The following is a 24,621-nucleotide window of genomic DNA, read 5'->3' as shown; positions in this document are numbered from 1 at the left end:
TGGTGCCCAATTCATTTGGGCTCCCCCCGCGGGTTATGATGGGAAGAAATAACCAGTGTGGAGTGGGACTAAGTTCCTCCATAACCTTACTCTCTATCAATCAAATGTGCCTTTTACCCCTTTGCTGAAAGAAGGAGCACTATGGAGAGAGGGACCAGAAAAAGGACTCCCCTCACATGAAACCACTGTCCCACGGCTGCTGCACAGCAAAGATGAAGGTCTGCTCCAAAGCTGCATAAAACAAGTTTAATTTCCAACCAGGGTCACAGTCATCGTGTTATCCCACATTTTGAGCAAGGATAGAGAAGGTGAGTTATTAAACATATACAGTCTACATTCCAGAGAAGGAACTGCAGTTACCACTATACCACCACAGACAAACTTTGGGGTGGGGGGAGCGGGGAGTCCTCAGGAAGCAGGAAGCTGGAATCAGGGAAAGCATAAAATTAAACCTACCAGAGGAGAGGAGAGGGAGTGGGAAGAAATGGAATGAAACACCCAATCCCAAAAGAGCTGTTAAGTGAATGGGAATGTAGAAAGGACCACCCCTGCCAAGGGCTTAGTAGCCAGGGATACTACCAAGATCACTTACTGCTCCCTGCTGGACAGATCTGGGGCAGCACCAAGGTAACCTCCTAACATTTTCAGCCCCAGATTGGTCCCTGGAGCCCCCCAAAAATAAGGTGAGGGGTGAGGCCTGAAGTGAGGAAAACCTATTTAGGACTGGCATCTAACTAGAGAAAGTCAGAGAATGAGGCAGGAGAAGAGGCAAAGTCCTCATGAACCACAAAGATAGAGTGGAAAATCCTAAGTAGGAAAAAATACATGGAAAAGGGCAAACAAGCAACAGCAGTGAATGAGTTGAGATTGAAAAGGAAAGAGTTCAGGGAAGGAGAGGCAATGGGGCAGGACAAAATAAATCTGAGGAAATAGAGCAAATAAAAAGTATGGAGGGAAGCATCTGTGGGGCCATGGTAATGAATACATTTTTAAATGAAATAGAATCTCCAACACCCCCCCACACAAACACCACACACAAACACAGCCACACCCACGCCCATACACACACACACACACACACACACACCACACACACACACACACACACAGGCCTAGAGAGCAAGATACCTGCACACACCTGCTGCATCGTGGGTAACACATCGATAAGTAACTGGCACTGAGGGAGATACCCCTGGAACCTCTCTTTCACAGTTCAATCTTGGATGGGGTTACTAGTATTGATCCACCTGCTATCGATAAAAGTAGCCAGGAAACCTGGCCTCATGGAGTGGGGCTTGGGACAGCCCTACTGGGAAGGGATCTCTCAGCTATGCTGTGGGGGGCCCTGGGCCCTGACCTTCACAGAAAAGTTATGGACAGCTGTCTGGGAGCTCAGGGCGCAGCCAGCACACACAGAAGCCCACAGGACAGCCACGTCTTCACAGAAACTACAAAAGTCAGGACCCAGGCCAGGAACTCAGGGACAAGTGCCCCCTGCAGACAGAGAGATGCAATAGCAGCAACTTCTGAACAACTACATAATAATGTGGCGAGAACCCTGAAGACCACTGCATTCCACAAGCACTGACAACCACTTCAGGATTTTATTTCCTCCACTCTAACCCCCAGATCCATTTATGAGAAGTGGGTGAGGAGGGCAGGGGCATGGAGGGTAAAGGGACAGCAAGGATGGTCTGAGGGCCTGGAAACAATAGAACATCTTCATCCTTTAGCACATCCTGGACTAGAAAACAAGAATTAGAGAAGAGGGGGGTTGATACTAAGGTCAGCTATGTCACCCCACTTCCCAGCTCCTCATTAGAACACCCAGTAGCCCTGGTCAGGCCAACAGGAGTACTAGGGTGAGAAAACTGACCAAGGACAGATGAACCATCCAGCACCCAAGATCGAAGGGTGGTGGGGCACTGGAAGGCAGTAATGGGACTGATCCATGCCTCACCTCCTAATAACAAAAGAGAATGAAGATGGAAAGCCTGAGGCCTTTGTCTCCCTTCCCCCAATGCCCTGGGTCCCTAACACACACCACAGACTTGCCATCCCCACCCCCTAGTCAAGCTCCAGAGGAAAAGATCTGAGGATGGTGGGGAAGGATCAGTTGAACACTCTAAGCTGATAAGAGTGAGTGGGTTCCTCTCTCCTTCCCAACAATAAGGCAGAGCACAGTGGCATCTCCTTGGGAACAGTCATCTAGAGATAAATGCCACCCTCCAGTCTTAAGGGTGGAGAGAGGAGTATAAGGAAAATGGTGGTGGAGAATCCATCATCTGTCCTATCATCCAGAAAAACCTAACTGTAGAGAGGTGGGTAACCAGTCAAAGACTGGGGTAGTCTGGCCTGACTAATGCCCTCCCACCTTCTTCCCTTAATCTCACCAACACGAAAGGGGCAGATGACAGGCTCCAGTGGGCAGTGTCCTGGCTGCAAGCCCTGAGCTTAACTCCACCCCCTCCCCGCTCCCCCCGGCCCCCACAAATATATCTCTCTATACATGTATATACAGGCGCACACATGCACGCAAACACAGAGAGGCCCGTGCAATTTCCATGTAGAACAGGGAGAGAGTGGCGAAGGAAAGACAAACGGAGTAGAAGGGCTTGTGGGGACAGGGAAAGGACTCAGATGCCAAGAGGACAGCAACCACTGCCAAACAAAGAGAATACCCCACTCGACCTCCCAAAACCCAGAGGGTGAGAGAGAGAGGGGCCACCCCATGAAACCATAACAACTTTGTTTTTGTTTAAAATCCAGTAAATTGGAATGACTCATCATCAGGACAGCAATTAGGGATTGGTCATATAGGTGGACAGGTAAAAGGAGGGGAAGCAGGGGAGGCAAGGCTCTTGCTGGGCATGCGGACATGATACCCAGGGCCCTGGCCACACTTGCAATGGAGAGGAAGGGGTAGGACTGGGGCAGGGTGACAGCAGGTATGTCAGGGGTGGGTGGGGTGCTTGGTTAGGGCTGTCTGGCTCTCACTTCTTGTTTTTGAGCTGATTGGCCAGCCAGTCCAGGCCTTCGTACAGCCCGTCCCCGCTGGTGGCACAGGTGGCCTGAATGTACCAGTTACGGTGACGAAGGGAATGCAGGCCCAGCTTGTCTGTGATCTCAGCAGCATTCATAGCATTAGGCAGATCCTGGAGCACGTGGGAGACACACAAAAAGAAGCCTCAGGATTTTTTAAAGGCTTCTAGAACACCCATCTACCAAAGAAATGTGTACCAGCACCTTCCCCTCCTCCTTTATTTTAGGAAACCCAGAACAAGATCCTAAGGAGCTACTTTGGATTTAGTCACCCTAGAACCCAAGATCCAAGGCACTAGCAGTCACTGTACTGAGGAATTGGAAACCAAATACGAGATTGGTGGGGAAGCAAGAGACGTGATTCAAACTGACCAAAGAATCAGGTCTGTCTGACAGCAGGAGTGAGGCCAATTCACCTAAAGTAGATAATAGGCAAGATGAAAGAAAGATTTGAGGCAATCCGTGAGGACTGCAATGTTGCTAAATAAAGCTGGGGTGGGGCACAAGAAGAGGGGCATAAAGAAGCCAACTGCTCAATTTCCCACACTTCTAAAATTGAGAGCATACTAAAAGGGTTTACCGTATAATAGGCCCAAGACCCAACAATTTCCACAGCCAGTTTGCTGTCTCCCAGATTTTGGGGTGGGAAGAAGTCTCACCTGTTTGTTTGCAAAGACAAGGAGTACAGCATCCCGGAGCTCATCCTCCGCCAGCATTCTCATCAGCTCTTCCCGGGCCTCATTTACTCGCTCCCGATCATTGCTGTCGACCACAAATATCAAGCCTAGGGAGGCAGAGCATGGGCTGCACTAAGATGACAGGTAACCCCCTCCCCCCAACAAAAAGACAACACCTGCCTGACACCCTCCAAATATTTGCTCCCTTTCCTCCCTTTCTTCTGCCCCCAGGAGCTGCAGTAGGGTAACAGTTGGCCACCCATAAACAAGAAAGACAGCCACACTCTCTGCTCACACCCAACCAACCCATGCTAGGCCTAGGCATACCTTGGGTATTCTGGAAGTAGTGTCTCCAGAGGGGCCGAATCTTGTCCTGGCCACCCACATCCCACACTGTGAAGCTGATGTTCTTATACTCCACTGTCTCCACATTGAATCCTTTGGGAAAAAAACAGGCAATGGCCACTTGGCCTCAAACACTAGCCCCGCAAACACCACCACAATGAGTTTGGTTCTGCTTTCTCCCAGTGGTAGCCATGACACCAACAATGGAAAAAAAGCTAAGGCTTCCTTAGACCTGGTAATCGTTAACCTAGCAGCCTGAAGGCCAAAATGAAAACCGAAGAGAAGTCGAAGAGGATGAGGAAAGTGAGTCGAGAGGTTCACAGTTGCTTGGGTAACGTGGGCCAACTTTCCTGACTTTTCCACTGAGTCTTTGGTGCTCTCTCCTACAAAATGACTCAGCCCTACTCTGGTACTTTGGCTACCAGAGTCGGCCTCAGCTAAGATGTGGGGCCTGAGAGGCAGAGTGAAGAAAGGGAAGTAAGCTGGCATCCTGGAGCCCCAAAGGCAGAGCCAGCTGAGAATGCTGACTGGAGCCCCTACTACATGGCAATGTTCTCCCTCCCTTCAGCAGACTGTAACCAAGATTGGCCACCAAAGATCTAAACCCAAGCAATTTCAAGCCTTTGGCAGGAACATCAAAGCCGTTCACCTGCTTTCCAAACACAGAGAAAAAGCCAACTCCATGCCTGAGGGCAACTGTTGAGTGCCAGGCCATGGAAGTTCCCGCATCAGGGAGAGCCAGGTTAGGTGGGCAAACAGCAGCCCCAGCACCTGCTAGTAAGCTAAACAACACCCCCCTCTTTTCTGACCCCACAAATTGTATGGACTTGCCTGGGGAGAAGAGGCCAGGTGGGGGAACCAGGAATAGGTCCCTGCCCTGCCTCAGCTGCCGGCATGAAAGCCCACATCCAAGCTCTGCTCTTACCAATGGTAGGGATGGTGGTGACGATCTCCCCCAGTTTCAGCTTGTATAGGATGGTGGTCTTTCCTGCGGCATCCAGGCCCACCATCAGGATGCGCATCTCCTTCTTCCCAATCAGGCTCTTGAGAAGGTTTCCAAAGATATTGCCCATGATCACAGCAACTGCTTTCCGGGGACAGTGGGGCCCAAGTAGGGGGCAGTGGCAGTCTGGTTTTGGCCTGGTTCCTGGTATGGAAGACCTGATCCTAGACAAAGGAAATGTAAAATCATACCATCATTTGCTTGTCAGGACTTCCAAGTAATTAGAATTTCCCAAGGTCATGGCTAGAGTTCATTCATGACAAACCGAGAGTCTGAGGGGACTATAAATACCAAGGCCCACTTAACATACTGAGTCTTTGGGAACAGAGACAAAGCAGTAAACACTAAGGATCCCTGCTCTGCCAGTAATCTAACCATGTGACTCTGGGCAAGTTACTTCACTTTTCCATATGTGCACCTGTAAATGGAAGGGGGACTGAACTAGATGATTTCTGAAGTCCCTTCAGTTCTGCTGTTCTACCCTACACCCCAAGGCATTGCAAGATCATTAATGCCCCTCCCTCCCCTAACCTTACTTACCCTGAGACTTCTGGCAAGGGTGGAAGAGGAGGGAGTGGAATGAGGAGTGGCTCTCTGTGACTCCCGACAAGGTTCAGGCTTGCCAGTTTCCCAAGGTTTATGCTCTCTCCTCTAATCAAGAGACTCTGCCTCTTCCCGTCCTATATTTCTGCAACTCCATCTTTCTTCCACACCAAAATAAATTGAGGAATAAGAAAGCCGCAATCCTAAAAGAGGCTGATCCTTTACTCTCTGCGAAATGCCAACTGCTAATGTTGTGCCCTGTTCAAACAACAGTGCACTGGGAGTAGAGAGGTGGGGTACGGCGGGGTTACCCCTTTACTCCTCAGCTAGGTGCATCCTTGGCTCACTGTGGCCCATTCAAGGAAGGGGCTGTCCCACATGGTCGCTGCAATGAGGCAGTCATCTCACTGGTTCTCTGCTTCTTCCCTAAGCCTTTTGGCCTAATCTCCATATAGCATCTAGAGTGGTTTTAAAATCAAACTCGGGTCATATGATTCCTTTGTTCAAAACCCTCTAGTGGCTTCATGGCTCCTTTTCAGTAAAACCCAAGGCCCAAACCATGGCTTACAGGGTCCTACATGACCTCCACTCCCCTACTTCTGTCACAAGATCACTACTCACTCTCTGCTTACTCCACTCCAATTCCCCAACACTTTCCTTTCCTGCCTCAAAGCTTTTTTTTTTTTTTTTTTTTAAAGAGGCGAGGTCTTACCATGTTGCCCAGGGTGGTCTCAAACTCCTGGGTTCAAGCAATCCTCCTGCCTTAGCCTCCCAGGGCACTGGGATTACAAGCATGAGCTACCATGCCTGGTCCAAAGCTTTCATATTTGCTATCACCTCTGCCTGGAATGCTTCTCACCCAGATAGCCATCATGGATTACTCCTTCACCCCCTTCAGTTACCTGTCTGTTCCAATGTCTCCTACCAAAGAGGCCTCCCACAACCACCTGTATAACACACACACACAGACACACACCACTCTCTACCCCATTTATCCCACTTTTATTCATAACATTTATCACCACCTGACACATTATATGTTTATTTCTTGCTGATTGTTTTATTCTACCTAAGATATCAGCTCCTTATGTGTTTTGTTCACTGCTCTGTCTCCAGTACCAAGAATAGTGCCAAGGACACAGTAGATGAAAAACTGAACTAACCCCCAGGGTCTCTACTGACTTTACTGACAGCTCACTCAGATTGGATGCTATGCCTGGTATATAGTAGGCACGTAACAAATATCTGCTGAGGCCGAGCACGGTGGCTCACGCCTGTAATCCCAGCCCTTTGGGAGGCCGAGGCAGGTGGATCACCTGAAGTCAGGAGTTTGAGAACAGCCTGGCCAACATGGTAAAACCCTGTCCCTACTAAAAATACAAATATTAGCCAGGCATGGTGGCATACTCCTGTTTAGTCCCAGCTACTCAGGAGGCTGAGGCACGAGAATCACTTGAACCCGGGAGGTGGAGGTTGCAGTGAGCTGAGATCACGCCACTGCACTCTAGCCTTGGTGACAGGGCAAGAATCCATCTCAAAATAATAATAATAATAACAACAACTGCAACAACAACAACAACAAATACCTGCTGAAAGGATGAACAGGACCAAAAGAATCATTAGGAAGGTACAATATGTCTATCTGTTCACCCCAGCCATTGCCCCAACAGACAGAATCAGATTCACTCATTCATTTCCTTTCTTCTTTTCTCTCTTCTCTATGGCACAGGATAGCCACAGAAATGCATCTTTGAAACAATAATAAAATGAGGATTCAGAATCACCCATACAAGCCAGTTCTCTGTGCCTGCAGGAGGCATGTGTCAGCGGGCAGCTTATTCAGCAATCACCATATGCCAGCTGCTGGCATTCTCTAGAGTCTGGGAACCAGAGACACACACACACCCCAAACACAGCAGCCAAAGGGACAGGTCAAGACAAAGTGCGCCCAAACCCAAGAATGTGAAAGGTGGACGGGGAGGAATCCTATTTACAAGCATGGGGGTTTGGTGGGAGTTTGGTTGTTTTTACAAAACTTCTGACATTTCCCCCTACCACCCTTCTCAGTTTGCAGCAAATTCCAGACTAGTGCAACTGAGCCAGATCAACAGTCCCTGAAGACCAAAGTACTAGTTTGTCCAAAAAAACAGAAACAATGAGTGCTTATGAAGTGTTTCATCTTCAAAAGGCCTCCCCAGACAGCCACTAATGAGCCAGGCGTGGCACTCTCAGTAGGTTCCCCAGATGAGCCCTACCCTTGACCTAGAGGGTTCACACACCGGGAAGAAGGGCTAGCTCAACCTTAGGGTTCAACTTCAGCCAAGCCACCCGCTAGCCTTCCTCTCTACTCTTTCTGTCTCAACCCACCCAGGTAGACAGATTCCTGAGGACTCCTGAGGGACCTACCCAGCTAAGAACAGCTCTCACCAACCTTGGCAATTTGTAGTAGTGTGGTTTTTGGTTATACTACTAACACCTCATGAAATTTAAACCATCCCCAAGTCTTCCTAGTCTTTACTCTGCCTCTTGCTCAGGGAGCCTTTCCTTCAGCTTCAGATGACCCTTTGCTTTAAAGGTTTGGTATCAGGCTTTGGCCCAGATTCTGAATTAAATTTATGCCACACATTTATCTCGCTGTCCTTTATGACTAAAACTATTGCTGATTAAATGCTTACCAACTGTGAGTATAGTGGTGGCTGAAAAAGATGTAAGTAGTCAACATGCCTTGCCCCAGAACACGGGTACACTGTCCTTTGATCTTCTTCTTTGCTAGGCTGTCATGCTGAAGTCCTGGTTCAAAAGCTGATCCCAGTGTTACACCTGTTTCTATTTCCTGGCGTGCCATATCAAGGTCTTACTTTGAATGATCTTAACCACTCAATGTGGCACTTACTACCTTGTGGAGTTTTTCTTCTTTTGTAAGTCTGTGTATTTACTGTCTCCCCCACTAAACTGTGTATTCCCTATGGGCAAAGACCATGTCTACTTATTTTGAATCTGTCCTCCCTCTAGTGCGAAGTCCACTGTGGGAGTTCAGTTAAGCACATTGGCAGATTTAAGCTTCATCTGAGGATGTCCTTATATCATTTCTTCTGTCCAGTAGGATTTGGTATCTCTATGTAATGCACAGAGAGTTGCTTAGCTATCCTGTCCATTCTCAGCCATTTTCCACATATATTTGACCCAGGACTGGTTTGGGAACAACATAAAAGGACTAGAAGACTAGAATTGGTGGGATTCTCTCTTGCCATTTAATATACAGTGGGACTGATGAATACCTGATAAAATATCTAAACAGCTGGTCAGGCATGGTGGCTCATGCCTGTAATCCCAGCACTTTGGGAGGCTGAGGTGGGCGTATCACCTGAGGTTGGGAGTTTGACACCAGCCTGGCCAACATGGCGAAGCCCCATCTCTATTAAAAATACAAAAATTAGCTGGGCGTGGTGGTGCGCGCCTGTAATCAGGAAGCCGAGGCAGGAGAACTGCTTGAATCCGGGAGGCAGAGGCTGCAGTAAGCTGAGATCACGCCGCTGCACTCCAGCCTGGGCGACAGAGGGAGACTCCGTCTCAAAAAAAAAAAAGGCCAGACACGGTGGTTCACACCTATAATCCCAGCACTTTGGGAGGCTGAGGTGGGTGGATCACCTGAGGTCAGGAGTTCGAGACCAGCCTGGCCAACATGGTGAAACCCTGTCTCTATTAAAAACACAAAAATTGGCCAGGTGCAGTGGCTCACGCCTGTAATCCCAGCACTTTGGGAGGGCGAGGCAGAAGGATCATAAGGTCAGGAGATCGAGACCATCCTGGCTAATACAGTGGAACCCTGTCTCTACTAAAAATACAAAAAAAATTAGCCGGGCGTGGTGGTGGGCGCCTGTAATCTCAGCTACTCAGGAGGCTGAGTCAGGAGAATTGCTGGAACCCGGGAGGTGGAGGTTGCAGTGAGCCAAGATCATGCCATCCCACTCCAACCCAGGCAGACAGCAGTGAGACTCCGTCTCAAAAAGAAAACAAACAAACAAACAATTAGCTGGGCGTGGTGGTACATGCCTGTAGTCCCAGCTACTCCAGAGGCTCAGGCAAAAGAATCACTTGAACCCAGGAAGCAGAAGTTGCAGTGAGCCAAGATCACGCCACTGCACTCCAGTCTGTGTAACAGTGAGACTCCGTCTCAAAAAATAAACATCCAGTAGTTATCATGTGTCTCCCTGGCGAAGCCCAGGGCCTTGAAACTAATGGACGTTATGACTCTCCCTCTTCATTTATTTAATTACTTTTTTGAGACAGAGTCTTGCTCTGTCACACAGGCTGGAGTGCAGAGGCAGAGGTTGCTCACTGCAACCTCTGCCTCCCAAGTTCAAGCGATTCTTGTGCCTCAGCCTCCCAAGCAGCTGGGATTATAGGCATGTGCCACCACACCTTGCTAGTTTTTATATTTTTAGTAGAGACGGGGTTTTGCCATGTTGGCCAGGCTGGTGTCAAACTCCTGGCCTTAAGCAATTCGCCTGCCTCAGCCTCCCAAAGTGCTGGGATAACAGGCATGACCCACCACATCTGGCCATGACTTTTCTTTAAGTATAATCTGGAGCTTGATTTAAATGAGCATTTCAAAGGGGATGCTGGCTTTCTTGTCTTGGCTTTCCCTGTCCCTTGCTAATACCAGAGAGCACGCTGCCCTACCACCAAGATGGTAGCAGCTTTCAGCTTTGTGCCATGAATACAAATCTTTGGCTATATAGCCTATTCTCACTTTCACAATACATTCCTAGAAAAGCACTAAGAAGCAGAATGGCAAAGCCAACAAACCGTGAATTGTTTCTCCATGTATTATATAGCCTATAGTTACTCTTTCACCACAGATGGTACTCCTGTGTTGACAGGGCAAAATGCCAGGGTTCCACTGGCTGTTGGATATCAAGAATCAGCAGTTAAGACTGAAAGCAAATGGCTCAAGATGAAAAATGGACTGTACTAACATCTCTATTAACAAGAAGATATCTCCAGGTTCTGTTTTACAGTCAGAAACTTTATTATCACAGGTAAAAACAATAGGAACCCAAATACGTGCTCTAGTACAATCTGTGTGGGACACTGTAGGAATTCAGTTAAGCACATCAGCTGATTTAAGCCTCATCTAAGGATATCCTCACTTAAGGACAACTCACTGCCCCCACCTCATCCCCCCAGGAGAAGCAGGCTGTTGCTGTAACGGGCTACTCAGCCATCTTTCCTTACATATGTTGCAGGAACATGCCTGCCTCAATCTCCAGGTGCTTTTGAGAGTCACACATCCCAGTCGGCCACACATACTCCCTCTACCTGATTCCAGTGAATGATCCAAGAATGTGCTATGAGACACCTCTGAGGGGACTCCTGATCTGGCATGACCTCCTCCTCTTCAGGGTCCAGGGGAAGGAAGACCAGGGTCTCCAAACCCTCTGCTGCCAGGCAGAGTGCAGTAAAAACAGCTTTGTTCTTAGATAATTTTCAAATTGAAATATCACTAATAGAGATGCTATTTTTAGCACAGCTAACCAGTAGACCAATAAAATTTAAAGAAACAAAAGCAGAGTAAGCCTGTACTGAGTTTTTTTGGTGCAGCTGGCTTATGACCTGTGTAAACTCCAAGTTTTTGTCTCAAGAGCACTGAAATCAGAACACAAGAACTCCTAGATTAGTATCTTAACGATACATACTAGACTTAAAGATTTCCCAAAGTTAAGAAATAGCTTCTGATACCAGCTTTCATCCATTCATCAAACCTTTTTTTTTTGAGACATTCTCGCTCTGTCACCCGGGCTGGAGTGCAGTGGCACGACCTTGGCTCACTGCAACCTCCGCCTCTCAGGTTCAAGCGCTTCTCCTGCCTCAGCCTCCTGAGTAGGTGGGACTACAGGCACGTGCCACCACTCCTGGCTAATTTTTTGCAATTTTAGTAGAGACAGGATTTCACCGGGTTAGCCAGAATGGTCTTCATCTCCTGACCTTGTGATCTGCCCGCCTCAGCCTCCCAAAGTGCTGGGATTACAGGCGTGGGCCACTGCATCCAGCCTCATTCATCAAACATTTATTGAGCATACTGAACTAGGGATACAGAGAGGGAGACAGTTTCTGCCTTCATGAAACTGTCTTTTTTTTTTTTTGAGACCGAGTCTCACTCTGTTGCCCAGGCTGGAGTCCAGTGGCGCAATCTCGGCTCACTGCAAGCTCTGCCTCCCGGGTTCATGCCATTCTCCTGCCTCAGCCTCCTGAGTAGCTGGGACTACAGGTACCTGCCACCACGCCCAGCTAATTTTTTTGCACTTTTAGTAGAGACGGGGTTTCACTGTGTTAGCCAGGATGGTCTCGATCTCCTGACCTCGTGATCTGCCCGCGTCGGCCTCCCAAAGTGCTGGGATGTGTGAGCACCGTGCCCGGCCATGAAATTCAGTCTTTAATGGAAAAGACTAGTAAAGACAGGATTACAAAACAGTGTGAGAGTAAGAGTAGAGTAAGCACATAGTATTATGTGGACAGAAAGCTGGAGCAGTAAATCAACATTGAAGGGTAAATGGTGATTCCGAAACATAATTCTCAGGTCATATCTGAGCTGGCTCCTAAAGGAAGAAAAGGAAGTAATCAGACAATAAAGAGGGAGTTGGGCAGGGGAAGTGTGTGCAAAGGCATAAAGACTGAGCCAGGCGCAGCAGCACACACCTGTAATCCCAGCACTTTGGGAGGCTGATGCAAGAAGATTGCCTGAGCCCAGGAGTTCAAGGCCAGCCTGGGCAACATGGCCAATGCCTGTCACTACGGGGGGAAAAAAAAATTAGCTGGGTGTCGTGGTGTGCACCTGTAGTCCCAACTACTCAGGAGGCTGGGACAAGAGAAATCACCTGAGCCCAGGAAGTTGTGGCTGCAGTGAGCCATGATCACGCCACTGCACTCCAGCCCAGGTGACAGAGTGAGAGAAAATGTCTCAAAAAAAGAAAAAGAAAAAAAAACCTAAGCTTCAGATAACACTTGAAAAAAAAATATATATATATATATATATTTTTTTAAGAGATGAGGTCTCACTCTGTCACCCAGGCTCACTGCAGCATCCAAATCCTGGACTCAAGCAATCCTACTGCCTCAGCTTCCCCAGTAGCTAGACCTACAGGCCCAAATCATCGTGCCGCAGCTAACTTTTTTATTTTTATTTTTGGTAGAGATAACAGTCTCACTTTGTTGACCAGGTTGGTCTCGAACTTCTAACTTCAAACGATCCTCCAGTCTCAGCCTCCTAAAGTGAAGATTACAGGCAAGGTGTGGTGGCTCACACCTGTAATCCCAGCACTTTGGGAGGTCGAGGCGGGTGGATCACCCGAGGTCAGGACTTTGAGACCAGACTGGCCAACATGGTGAAACCCCGTCTCTATTAAAAATACAAAATTTGCCGGGTATGATGGCGCACTGTAATCCCTGCAATCCCAGCTACTCATGCGATGATGCAATCTCAGCTCACCACAACCTCTGCCTCACAGGTTCAAGCGATTCTCCTGCCTCAGTCACCCAAGTAGCTGGGGTTACAAGCACCCAGCACCACACCCGGCTAATTTTTTTGTTTGTTTGAGACAGAGTCTCGCTCTGTCACCCAGGCTGGGGTGCAATGGCACAATCTTGGCTCACTATAACCTTCACCTCCTGGGTTCAAGTGATTCTCCCAGGAAAAATCTCCTACTTCTCTCAAATAGCTGGGATTACAGGCACCTGCCATCATGCCAGGTGTGTTTTTGTAGAGATGGGGTTTTACCACGTTGGCCAGGCTGGTCTTGAAATCCTGACCTGTGATCCACCCGTCCATGGCCTCCCAAGTGCCAGGATTACAGGCCTGAGCCACTGCACCCGGCCCAATTTTTGTATTTTTAGTAGAGTTAGGGTTTCATCATGTCGGCCAGATTGGTCTCGAACTCCTGACCTCAAGTGATCCACCCGCCATAGCCTCCCAAAGTGCTGGGATTACAGGCCTGAGCGACTGTGCCCAGCCAGATAGCACTTTTTATTAGCCAAAGCCAGGTGCAACTGTGAGGTAGCTTATTTGGATACAGCACGGTGGGTAAAAGAAATGATGAAGGGAGGGGCGGGGTGGCTCACGCTTGTAATTCCAGCACTTTGGGAGGCCAAGGCGGGCGCATCATCTGAGGTTAGGAGTTCAAGATCAGCCTGGTCAATATGGTGAAACCACATCTCTACTAAAAATACAAAAATGAGCCAGGTGTGATGGCATGGGCCTGTAATCCCAGCTACTCAGGATGCTGAGGCAGGAGACTTGCTTGAACCAAGGAAGCAGGGATTACAGTGAGCCAAGATCACATCACTGCATTCCAGCTTAGGTGACAGAGCGAGACTTGGTTTCAAAAGAAAAAAAAAGAAAAGAAAGAAAGAAAATGATGAGGGATGGGGCTGGAGAGATAAGCAGGGACTGGATCATGAAGGGCTTTAAAGGCCACGCTGAGTAATGTGATCAGGAATGTGCTTTAGAAAGACCATTCTGGCAGAAGTTTCAGGAGTAAATTAGAAAGGGGAAAGACTGGAGGCACAGAGACTGCTTAGGAGATATAGTAATACAGGTGATAAATCACAAGTTCTTAACTAGAGGTGGAAATTGAGAGGAGAGGACAGATTTGAAACATCAAAATGGTAGAATCGACAGAATTTAATGAGTGCTTAGATGTAGGCAGAAGAGTAGAATAATCAAAGAAGATTCCCAGGTTTCTGGCCTAGGGACTGGGTGGTATTTCTTGAGAAAGAAAATACAAGAGGAACAGATCTGAGTGTGAACATGTTTGTTTTTATTATTACTGTTGTTTTCAGAAACAGAGTCTCACTCTACCACTCAGACTAGAGTGCAGTGGCATGATCATGACTCACTGCAGCCTCCATCTCCTGGGCTCAAGAGATCCTCCCACCTCAGCCTCCCAAGTAGCTAGAACTACAGGTGTGCATCACCATGCCTGGCTAATTTTTACAGTTTTTTTGTAGATACGAGGTCTCATTATGTTACCCAGGCTGGTCTCGAACTCCTGACCTCAAGCAATCCTCCCACCTCAGCCTCCCAAAGTACTGGGATTACAGGCGTGAGCCACTGTGCCTGGCCCCTCAATCTTAGAAAAGGACCTATGGCAATGTTCTCTTGTCCGGCCTTTGGATGTTGATGATATAGAAGAATGAGAAGCTACAATAATCTGGAGACCATAAAGAAAAGGAGACAGACATTAAAAACTCCAGGATATCAGGGCAGAAAAACGGAAAAAACTCAGTTGGGTCCTTAATGACAATATCAAGCTGGTAAATTAAACTTTTTCTTTTTTAGAGATGGGATCTCACTATGTTGCCCAGGATGAAGTACGATGGCTATTCACAGGTGCCATCATGGTGCATTACATCCTCAAATTCTTGGGCTCACGCAATCCTGAGTAACTGGGACTACAGGCATGCACCACTATGCCTGGCTTCTTTCGTTTTTTGAGATGGGTCTTGCTCTGTCACCCACGCTGGAGTTCAGTGGCGTGATCATGGCTCACTGCAGCCTCCACCTCCCAGGCTCGAGCAATCCTCCCACTTCAGCCTCCGGAGCAGCTGGGACTATAGGCATGCACCACCACACCTGGCTAATTTTTGTTTAATTGAAGTTTCGCCATGTTGCCCAGGCTAGTCTCAAACTCCTGGGCTCAAGTGATCTGCCCATCTCAGCCTCCCAAAGTTCTGGGATTACAGGCATGAGCCACTGTACCCGGCTGGCTTCTTTTTTTAAAAAAATCATAGTAAAATACACATAAAATTTACCATTCTAATCATTTTCAAGTATACAATTCAGTAGCGTTAAGTACATTCACACTGTAGTGTAACTATCACAACTACTCATCACCTGAACTTTTTAATCTTCCCAAACTGAAACTGTACCTGTTAAACAGAGGCTCCCCAATCCCCCTGTCCCTGTAGCCCCTGGTAACCACCATTCTCCTGTCTCTATGAATTTGTTACTCTAGGTATTTCATAGAAGTAGAATTGTACAATATGTGTTCTTTTGTGTCTGCCGTTTTTTGTTTTTTTCTTGTTTTGTTTTGTTTTTTTGGGATGGAGTTTTCGCTCTTGTTGCCCAGGCTAGAGTGCAATGGTGCAATCTCGGCTCACTGCAACCTCCACCTCCTGGGTTCAAGCGATTCTCCTGTCTCAGACTCCCAAGTAGCTGGGGGATTACAGGCGCCTGCCACCATGCCCATTTAATTTTTTGTATTTATTGGAGTTCGAGACCTCCTGACCTCAAGTGATCCACCCGCCTCAGCCTCTCAAAGTGTTGGGATTACAGACGTGAGCCATGGCACCCAGCCTATGTCTGCCTTTCTACTAGATGTCTTGCTATATGATTTAATAAATCCTCTCAGCCTGTTAGCCACATATGTGTTTTCTATTTTTGTAACTAATACATCCTAACTGAAATATCTAGGGATAGTGTACACAGTGAGACAGGAGAAAAGGGCAAAGGCAGAAACCTGCCTGACATATCAACATTTAAAGTAGCGGCAGCCAGGTACAGTGGCTCACAGCTATAATCCCAGCACTTTAGGAGGCCAAGGTGGGTGGATCACCTGAGGTCAGGAATTCGAGACCAGCCTGGCCAACATGGTGAGACCCAATCTCTACTAAAAATACAAAATTAGCTGGGCATGGTGGGGCATTCCTATAATCCCAGCTACTCAGGAGGCAAGACTGGAGGATTGCTTGAAGCCAGGAGGTGGACGGAGGTTGCATCGAGGTAAGATTGCACCACTGCACTCCAGCCTGGGTGACAAGAGTGCAATTCCATCTCAAAAAAAAAAAAAAAAACGCGGGCGCGGTGGCTCAAGCCTGTAATCCCAGCACTTTGGGAGGCCGAGACAGGCGGATCACGAGGTCAGGAGATCGAGACCATCCTGGCTAACATGGTGAAACCCCGTCTCTACTAAAAATACAAAAACTAGCCGGGCGAGGTGGCGGGCGCCTGTAGTCCCAGCTATTCGGGAGGCTGAGGCAGGAGAATGGCGTGAACCCGGGAGGCGGAGCTTGCAGTGAGCTGAGATCCGGCCACTGCACTCCAGCCTGGGCGACAGAGCGAGACTCCGCCTCAAAAAAAAAAAAAACCCAAATAAACAAAAAATAAATAGGCCAGGTGCAGTGGCTCATGCCTGTAATCCTAGCACTTTGGCAGGCCAAGATGGGCGGATCACCTGAGGTCGGGAGTTCGAGACCGGCCTGAGCAACATGGAGAAACCCCGTCTCTACTAACAGTACTAAATTAGCCGGGCGTGGTGGCACATGCCTGTAATCCCAGTTACTCCATAGGCTAAGGCAGGAGAATGGTTTGAACCCACGAGATGGAGGTTGCTGTGAGCCAAGATCGTGCCATTGCACTCCAGCCTGGGCAACAAGAGCGAAACTCCGTCTCAAAAAAAAATTAATTAAAAAATAAATAAATAAAGTAGTGGGCAGAAAAGCAGGCCAGGAAAGAACAAGAAGCAACCAGAGGGGCAGAAGGGAAATCAAGAGAGCAAGACATCATAGACACCAATGGGGATAGAACATACAAAAGAAAAGAGGGAGGATCCAAAGCTACAGTTTTGACATAAACTAAAACATATCTAACTAAATAAGTCCCAATTAACTCAGTTTGTGGTATTTTTAGGCTCAGGCCAGAATTGTTACGCCAGCTTCCCATCTAGTCAAAGAACAATCCTGGAAAAGACTCCAGGACACACAAACCTGAAGGAGGCCACAGCTGTGAAGTGAAGAAGGATCCCGAACCACCCTGTTTAATGGAGACCCAAAATGCCTGGGAAGGGTCAGGCTTTTACCACGGACAACCCTCAGCAAGTGAGTCAGAACAGAGGACAAGGTCTGTTTTAGAACCCTAGCCAGATAAAACACTGACGAGATAAAAACTAGACTCATTTGTTTCTTTGGAACATTCTGTGGCACTGCCCTCTACCCAAAAATTTCAGCTTGCCTTATTCTTAGAATCTGACCAGCTTACAACCACTACAGCTCCTGATATTCTATGGCTGTACCAATCCAATGACCACCTCTACAGTCTTGGATATCCAGAACACTGTACATTCTTAATTACAAAATCACCGAAAGTCCATCAATAGCCTAGACCCCTAATAATCTTCTGCCCTTAAACTGGTCCCACTGTGCAAGTCAAGATGCACCTGACAGTAAACTGCTTAAACAGGAAGACATGATGTGGACAAGGCCAACCATTATACAGAGCAGCCTAAGGACACAGAAGAACAGAGAACTGCCTGCCTGGGATATAAGAGTTATCTGTGATCCCTCAGCATCCCAAACACACTTTTACTCTAGGACTTGCTGCAGTATTCACGTTTGCCTGTTTTGCTTTCCAGAGCTGGAACTGCCCAATGTGCCTCGAGTGCATTACAGGTCAGCTGGAGATACTGATCCTATCAGCCACTGGATGGCTAGGCAGGGCTTGGGGTGGCTAGAGCCCTTGGGCCAACCATCTCAGATTTCAAGTCTCACTATTACCATTTTTTGTGTATACCATGATGGGAAAAAGGCTGGAAAGTACCTCACTAGACTGTGAGCTCTTTGCCTTACTCATGTTTCACGTCTCCAGCATCCAGCACCAATGACTGACCTATAGCTAGTGACTGACATGCGTGTTGAGAACGGTTCTACTGAGGGTGGCAAAACACTTGTGGGGTTGAGGAAGACAGTATTCTATAGGTGGTCTCTGATCCTTTTCCCTGTATCTGACAAACTGAAGAAATGGTTTCCATGTCCTCAGAGCCCAAGGGTTCTGCTTGAAGAGTGGAGAGATCATAGGAGGAGGTGTAATTATACTCCATCCCCCACTTTCCACCACCAGTAGAAAGTAACTCCACTTTTGTCCATTTTATGTATTAGAATTCAAATAAAATTTTATTTAAGGTTTGACTGCTTTAAAAAAAAAAAAGGACATAAACCATTGCAACAGAGAGCAAATGCTCTCCTGCATCTTAAGCTCATGCTGAAGTTTAAACATTCATGCTTGACACTCCTGTGCATAAGCTAATAAAGGAAGGATTATACCAGGCTTACAGCAGTAATGGGAGAACTAAAAGGTACCAAGAGACCTGCCACACCCAGTCATCTCAACTTTCTTCAGGAATATGGTAATAATGGTGGATCTCTAACATCTTGAGCCATTTCCTTTCTGGTCCACGTGGTGTGGCAGATCCTTTGCATAAGTCCATGGCAAAGCTCTAACACATTCATGAAATCCCTACTTTAGTCAGTTCTTTACCTGACTATAATATGAAGCCTTCGAACATCTGTGGGACTCTTTCCAAACGCTCCCCATGTCTTTTAATTATCAAATAGTTTTATTAGCACTCTATCTGTATTTGCAACAGATATTGGAGTGAAGAAGGTACAGTAGACAGTTATACAGATATCACAATTTCTGGGCCATGATATTCTGAGACAGATACTCAAAAGCAGACATTTTTTTTTTTTTTTTTTTGAGACGGAGTCTCGCTCTGCCGCCCAGGCTGGAGTGCAGTGGCCGGATCTCAGCTCACTGCAAGCTCCGCCTCCCGGGATTACGCCATTCTCCTGCCTCAGCCTCCCGAGTAGCTGGGACTACAGGCGCCCGCCACCTTGCCCGGCTAGTTTTTTGTATTTCTAGTAGAGACGGGGTTTCACCATGTTAGCCAGGATGGTCTCGATCTCCTGACCTCGTGATCCGCCCGTCTCGGCCTCCCAAAGTGCTGGGATTACAGGCTTGAGCCACCGCGCCCGGCCTAAAAGCAGACATTTTTTAAAGATTGGACTTAATGGAAAGAGTGGACTAAACGAAGATCCTCAAATACTGACTGAGACCTAAAATAAGGGGATCTAGGAGTCTAAATCCCTGACCTAGGTCACCAGGGTGTTCTTTTCTGGAAGAGTGAACCATTATCTCAGAGTCACACTGACTTTTCCAATATGAATACTATTCTTGTGCCCCCATGTCTTCACCCTACATCCAAATTGATGGTTCAGGGCCCCTGCCTTGCTCCAGCTTCACCTCCCACTCAGGCAGCAGGAGCTGTCTCTGTGATATTGATGCTGAAAAAATATTTCGCTGCTCATAAGCCTATAACCAGCATAGAAATTCATGGTAACAATCATCCCTCTACACAAGCACCTCAGGCAGCAAGTTGTTCTTTTGTAAACCTCTTTTCCTCTAAGGCAGCCCTGAGTGTTCATATTATTACTATTATGATAATGGATTATTAATAGCAGCTAACAGTTATTTGGTACTTACTATATGCTTTGTATAATACCAGGTGCTTTACATTTATCTCATTTAATTCTACTGACAACCAAAAAAATAGTAATTCTCTTGAAAACCATGTATCATTACCTTCTTTACAGAAGCAATTTTACAAGGAACATGCAACTGGTAATTAGCAGAAGCAGGATCTGCATCTAATTTTGTCTGATTCCAAGATCCACTCTTAATTGCTATACCATTCTGCCTCTAAATTTACCTCAATAAAAATGGTGAGGAGAGGTCAGGCATGGTGGTTCATGCTTGTAATCTCAGCACTTTGGGAGGCCAAGGTGGGAGGATATATTGGAGCCAGGAGCGAGACCAGCCCTAGCAACATAGTGAGATCTCTACAAAAAGCAAAAAAAATTCGCTGGGCATGGTGGCGCTCGCATGTGGTCCCAGCTACTTGGGAAGCTGAAGTGCAGGATGGCTTGAGCCCAGCTCGAGGCTGCAGTGAGTTATGATCACATCCCTACTCTCCAGCCTGGTTGGATAAAAATAAAGGTATATAGGGAAGCAGATTCTACAATTTCCTTCGGTTACATAGTCAGCTTTAACTGACCTGGTTTTAAAAAGTTTCTCCTTCTAACCAATAAATCCCACCCTCTATCCTGAGTCCACTTCCTCTTATTATGACTCTAGTGTAAAAGAGTAGTGTGGATGAACACACGCTACAATATGACTCTTTGTGCGATTTCACTCACTTCCACTCTTTCCAGTCTGCTGTGTGCTCTCCTTTTATACTTGCATTCCGTATAATAGCAGTTACCATTCACTGGTACCAATTCTGTGCCAGACACCACACATATACATACATTGGTCCCTCTTCCAAACTCTCCAGGATCCCAATTCATATATAACACTTTGAAGGACTTAGGTCTGATGGAGAGACCCCTTTTCCCACAATGGGGAAGCAGGAAATCTGGGACTGCAGATAATGACTCTGTGTTCTAGTAGTATTTCTCTTTTTGGGTCTTAGTTTCCATTATCTATGCCTATTCTGTGCCTCTTAGGAAGGCAGAGACACCAAAACTTCTTAATTACAAAGGCTAAGGGTCTTTGTACCCTTGCTAAGCTATCTCCAGGCACTTCTGCTGACAGCCAAGTCATCTCTTGCCCTTTCCTTAAACTACAGTTAGAAAGCTATCCATTCACATTCTATGTGAACACATTCTAAATTCATTATGGGTACCTACTGTTTGCACGGGCATTGTGGAAGAGGAGATGAAATCCAGTTCCTGCAGTCAAAAAGCTTCTAGTCTCTTTGGAAAAGCAAGATAGACAACTATAAAACTTCTAACTATGCAAGGTAATAATTCCATGCTGGGAAACAGGACACATGTGAATATGTGATACATGAGAGCCCTTCCAAGGTCAATCATTCATTCTGTGAAAAGCTGAACCTTAATGGATTATTTTTTTCTTAGAATGAACTTTTACAGACATGTTTTTCAAATTCAAGTCCAATGGGCTATGATAATCCACTGTCCCATAACACTGTCCCATGTCCCAAGTCATGGCAAGTGAAGACACCTAACCCAACAAGAAGCCCAAGACAAAATGGCAGCAAAGACTGTTACTACCTACCTGATTGAGGACAGGGAAGGAGGCATGCAGCGACTAGATTCTGTCCTGTTGCACTGACCCAAGCAATCAGACTCTTGCAGCACATCTCCCAATAAAACTTTCATGCCATAGACCAGGGGTGACCCAATCCAACAACAGCAGAGACAGGTTTTAGGTTACACTTCTCCCTCACCGGGATGGCCTTACTATTTCTTCTCACTCCTGATCACATACCACAATCCTCCACCTCCACCACCACATTCCTCCTGGCCTGGAAAGATGTAGACCCGCCTTAATGCAATCAAGAAGGGAATTCCCCAAAAATAACAGCTACCACTTTGCTTATCAAGTGGCCCGTTTTAACAGGAACTCCACCTCCCCAACTCCCCCTCCTCCCCTCAAACGATTCGCGTAAGCCAGGGCTCCATTTTCTGTTCCGGGAATCCTGGTACTTCCTAAAGAAAGAAAGCGGATTGGAAGACACAAACTCACGGCCAGTGACAAGATGCTCCCTCCTCCTGTGAGACCGCCCCCGCTCCGCCTGGGGAGGAAGGCCCCACCTCTCTTCTCCCAGGAAGATCAGATCCCCCTCCCCCTTCTCCTGCCTCCTCTCCACCCTCTCCCCACCTGCTGCCCTCTTCCCAACCTGCGGTTCCCTAGACTCCAAAGCGCAACCTCTATCAGAATAGCGCCCATGTGGTTGGTACACCAGCAGCCTGCCCTGTTGGCTAACCCCCAACCCCCCTACGCACCCCTGCCCTATGATGGGGGAGGGGGTGTAACCACAGCAAGGCTTCTCCCCGGTCTCCTATGCTAAGGTGGGGGAGGGAAAGGGAGTAGAAGAAAGCAGCATTCCCTAGCCCTTTAACAGAAAAGATACAAACAGCCATCACCGCCCCCGCATTACCTCTCCTCGGACGGTTTTCCTCCCCTTCAACAGCCCACCTCCTGCAGGCGACAACCTAACTGCAGCCCAGGTCGCCCCCTTGTGCGAGGCAGAGGACAAATCCGTGTGCGCCCCCCACCCCCACCCCAGCTCCGCGTCCTTCAAATGCGGGGGCAGGCGTAAAGCTGGCCAGACGCCCCCACTCTGAGTTATCGGGTGGGAAGGATACCACCGCCCCATGCCAAGCAGTGCCGGGCGGGGCCCGGGAGGCGCTCTATCTCCTCAGCCCTCACCCTGACCAAGCCTCTTCTCTACCGGGACCCGCCTTCCCTTCCCAGCCTCTCACCTGTTCCTGCTATCAGCTGCGCCGCTGCGGCCGCCGCCTCCGCCCCGCAGGTTCCGCTCCGCTCCCTCCGGCTCCCCAAGCCGACTTCAGTCCGGCTGCTGCCCTGGCCCGCTCCCCAGCTCCCTCCTTCCTTCCCTCCACCTAGCACCGGAAGCCGCGACGGCTACTGGAGCTGTGCGGCGTACCCCCACCCCCAGCCCGGGATACTTCCCACCTCCCCGATCGCGCGAGAGCTGCGCGGTAGCAAGCGGCAGTTCTCGCGAGACCCATCACCATGGCAGCGGCTGCAGCACAGGCAGCAGGGCGCTGGAGCTAGAGTCTGGGCGGAGGCCGGTGTAGGGGCTGTGGGCGGCGGAGGCGGGAGCCGGGAATGGGGATGAGACAGTGAGGACTGAGGTGAGAATCCCAAGCTCCTGGGTTGTGCCTGGAATTTAAGGACTGAGGCGGCAAGTTGGCTGCGTTGGAGACCGGCTGGGCTGAGGGGCCCAGGGGCTCCTCGGGCAAAGCCAGCATCGGGATATGGGTGAACGAACAGTCGTTTCTGTGGTCTGCCTTACCTCGGCAGACCATCTTTATTTCTTAATCTGGGCTAGCTGCAATCCCCTGGGATCTCTCACTGCACCATTGTTGTTGCTCACTATTCCTGAGACTAGATTACTCTGGCGGCTGAATCAAGAGATCCTTTCCCATAAGGAAGAGGAAGGAGAGTGATAAACTTAAGAAGCTGAAGGAAAACAGCTGTACTCTGGGCCAGTTAAGAAGTTGGAACTTGAAAGACGGAGAGTGGAAGCCTAATACTCAGAAGTGTGGTTTGAGGAAGTGTGCCTAGATGAGTAGGGATTTTAGTATCCCAAGGAAAGGTGAAGGACTTTGCACCCGTATTTCTTGCTTCCTACCTACCCCTACTTCCCTCACACTCCGTTTTGCACCTCTAGATATGCAGAACTGCCTTGAAACTATCATAGCTGTGATAGAAGGGCACTAATAATGCTAAGGACAGAAGATTCCTTTTTTTTTTTTTTTGAGACGGAATCTCGCTCTGTCGCCCAGGCTGGAGTGCAATGGCACCATCTCGGCTCACTGCAACCTCTGCCTCCCGGGTTCAAGCGATTCTCCTGCCTCAGCTTCCTGAGTAGGTGGGATTACAGGCGTGAGCCACCGCGCCCGGCCAATGGAAGGTTCTCTAAGTGCCCTCTCTTCTCATTTACAGCAGTATAAGAGAACGAACATACGGCTCTTCCCTAAGGCTTGAGCCAAAATTGTTGCTCTTAGGAATTTATTTCCTTGGTTGGTTTTGTTTGTTTGTTTGTTTTCTTGCTTCCAAGAAGAACTAAGCTGGGGCAGGCCCTGTGTTCACACTTGTAATCCCAGCACTTTGGCAGACTGAAGTGGGCAGATCACTTAAGGTCAGGAGTTTGAGACCATCCTGGCCCATGTGGTGAAACCCTGTCTCTACCAGAAAATACAAAAATTAGCTGGGCATGGTGGCACACACCTGTAATCCCAGCTACTTGAACTGAGGCCAGAGAATCACTTGAACCTGGGAGGCGGAGGTTGCAGTGAGCCGAGATCGTACCACTGCACTCCAGCCTAGGTGACAGAGCAAGACTCTGTCTCAAAACAACAACAACAACAAAAAGCTGGTAGATGCCATACACGTCGATCTCCTTGTCCTCATCAATCCCTGGTGTATGCACTTACCAGTCCCTTAACCCAGTCTGTTTTCTCTCTTATGTTAACCTGATAACATGATCCTAGAATGTCAAGCCAAGGGGACCTTAATTTAAGATGGTAAGGGATGAGATGCATAACAAGGAACCTATTTATAACAAGGAATTATATCTGTCCTGGGCACTGCTGTTAAGGGCCGCTGCTCTGCTAATCTCTGTG

General features: G+C 48.0%; 1 protein-coding gene across 2 annotated transcripts; it reads right to left on the bottom strand.

Annotated features, from left to right (window-relative positions):
- Positions 1–227: 227 nt before the first annotated feature.
- On the bottom strand, positions 228–22,973 carry ARF3 (ADP ribosylation factor 3). Of its 2 annotated transcripts, none has more exons than XM_033222238.1 (5): positions 22,732–22,973; positions 4,990–5,231; positions 4,047–4,157; positions 3,702–3,826; positions 228–3,155 (listed from the first exon to the last, which is right to left on the bottom strand). In XM_033222238.1, the coding sequence occupies exons 2-5, from the start codon at positions 5,135–5,137 to the stop codon at positions 2,994–2,996; spliced, it is 546 nt and encodes a 181-aa protein (XP_033078129.1). In that variant the 5' UTR covers positions 5,138–5,231; positions 22,732–22,973; the 3' UTR covers positions 228–2,993. The 2 variants fall into 2 exon arrangements, with proteins under 2 accessions (XP_033078129.1, XP_033078130.1); XM_033222239.1 differs by lacking the exon at positions 22,732–22,973 and adding an exon at positions 5,608–5,626.
- Between the last annotated feature and the right edge of the window lie 1,648 nt (positions 22,974–24,621).

This window comes from Trachypithecus francoisi, unplaced genomic scaffold (genome assembly GCF_009764315.1).
Source record: "Trachypithecus francoisi isolate TF-2019V2 unplaced genomic scaffold, Tfra_2.0 Lachesis_group11, whole genome shotgun sequence".
NCBI lineage: Eukaryota > Metazoa > Chordata > Mammalia > Primates > Cercopithecidae > Trachypithecus > Trachypithecus francoisi.
This window is presented reverse-complemented; position numbering and strand designations above follow the sequence as displayed.

What these genes read in the sequence shown, in the direction of transcription:
- ARF3 (XM_033222238.1), bottom strand. Translation starts at nt 5,137, where the DNA reads ATGGGCAATATCTTTGGAAACCTTCTCAAGAGCCTGATTGGGAAGAAG. An exon ending in CTACTTCCAGAATACCCAAG is followed by an intron (nt 3,827 to 4,046) that starts GTATGCCTAGGC and finishes CTGCCTCCCTAG; the next exon opens with GCTTGATATTTGTGGTCGAC. An exon ending in TTGTCTTTGCAAACAAACAG is followed by an intron (nt 3,156 to 3,701) that starts GTGAGACTTCTT and finishes CACGTGCTCCAG; the next exon opens with GATCTGCCTAATGCTATGAA.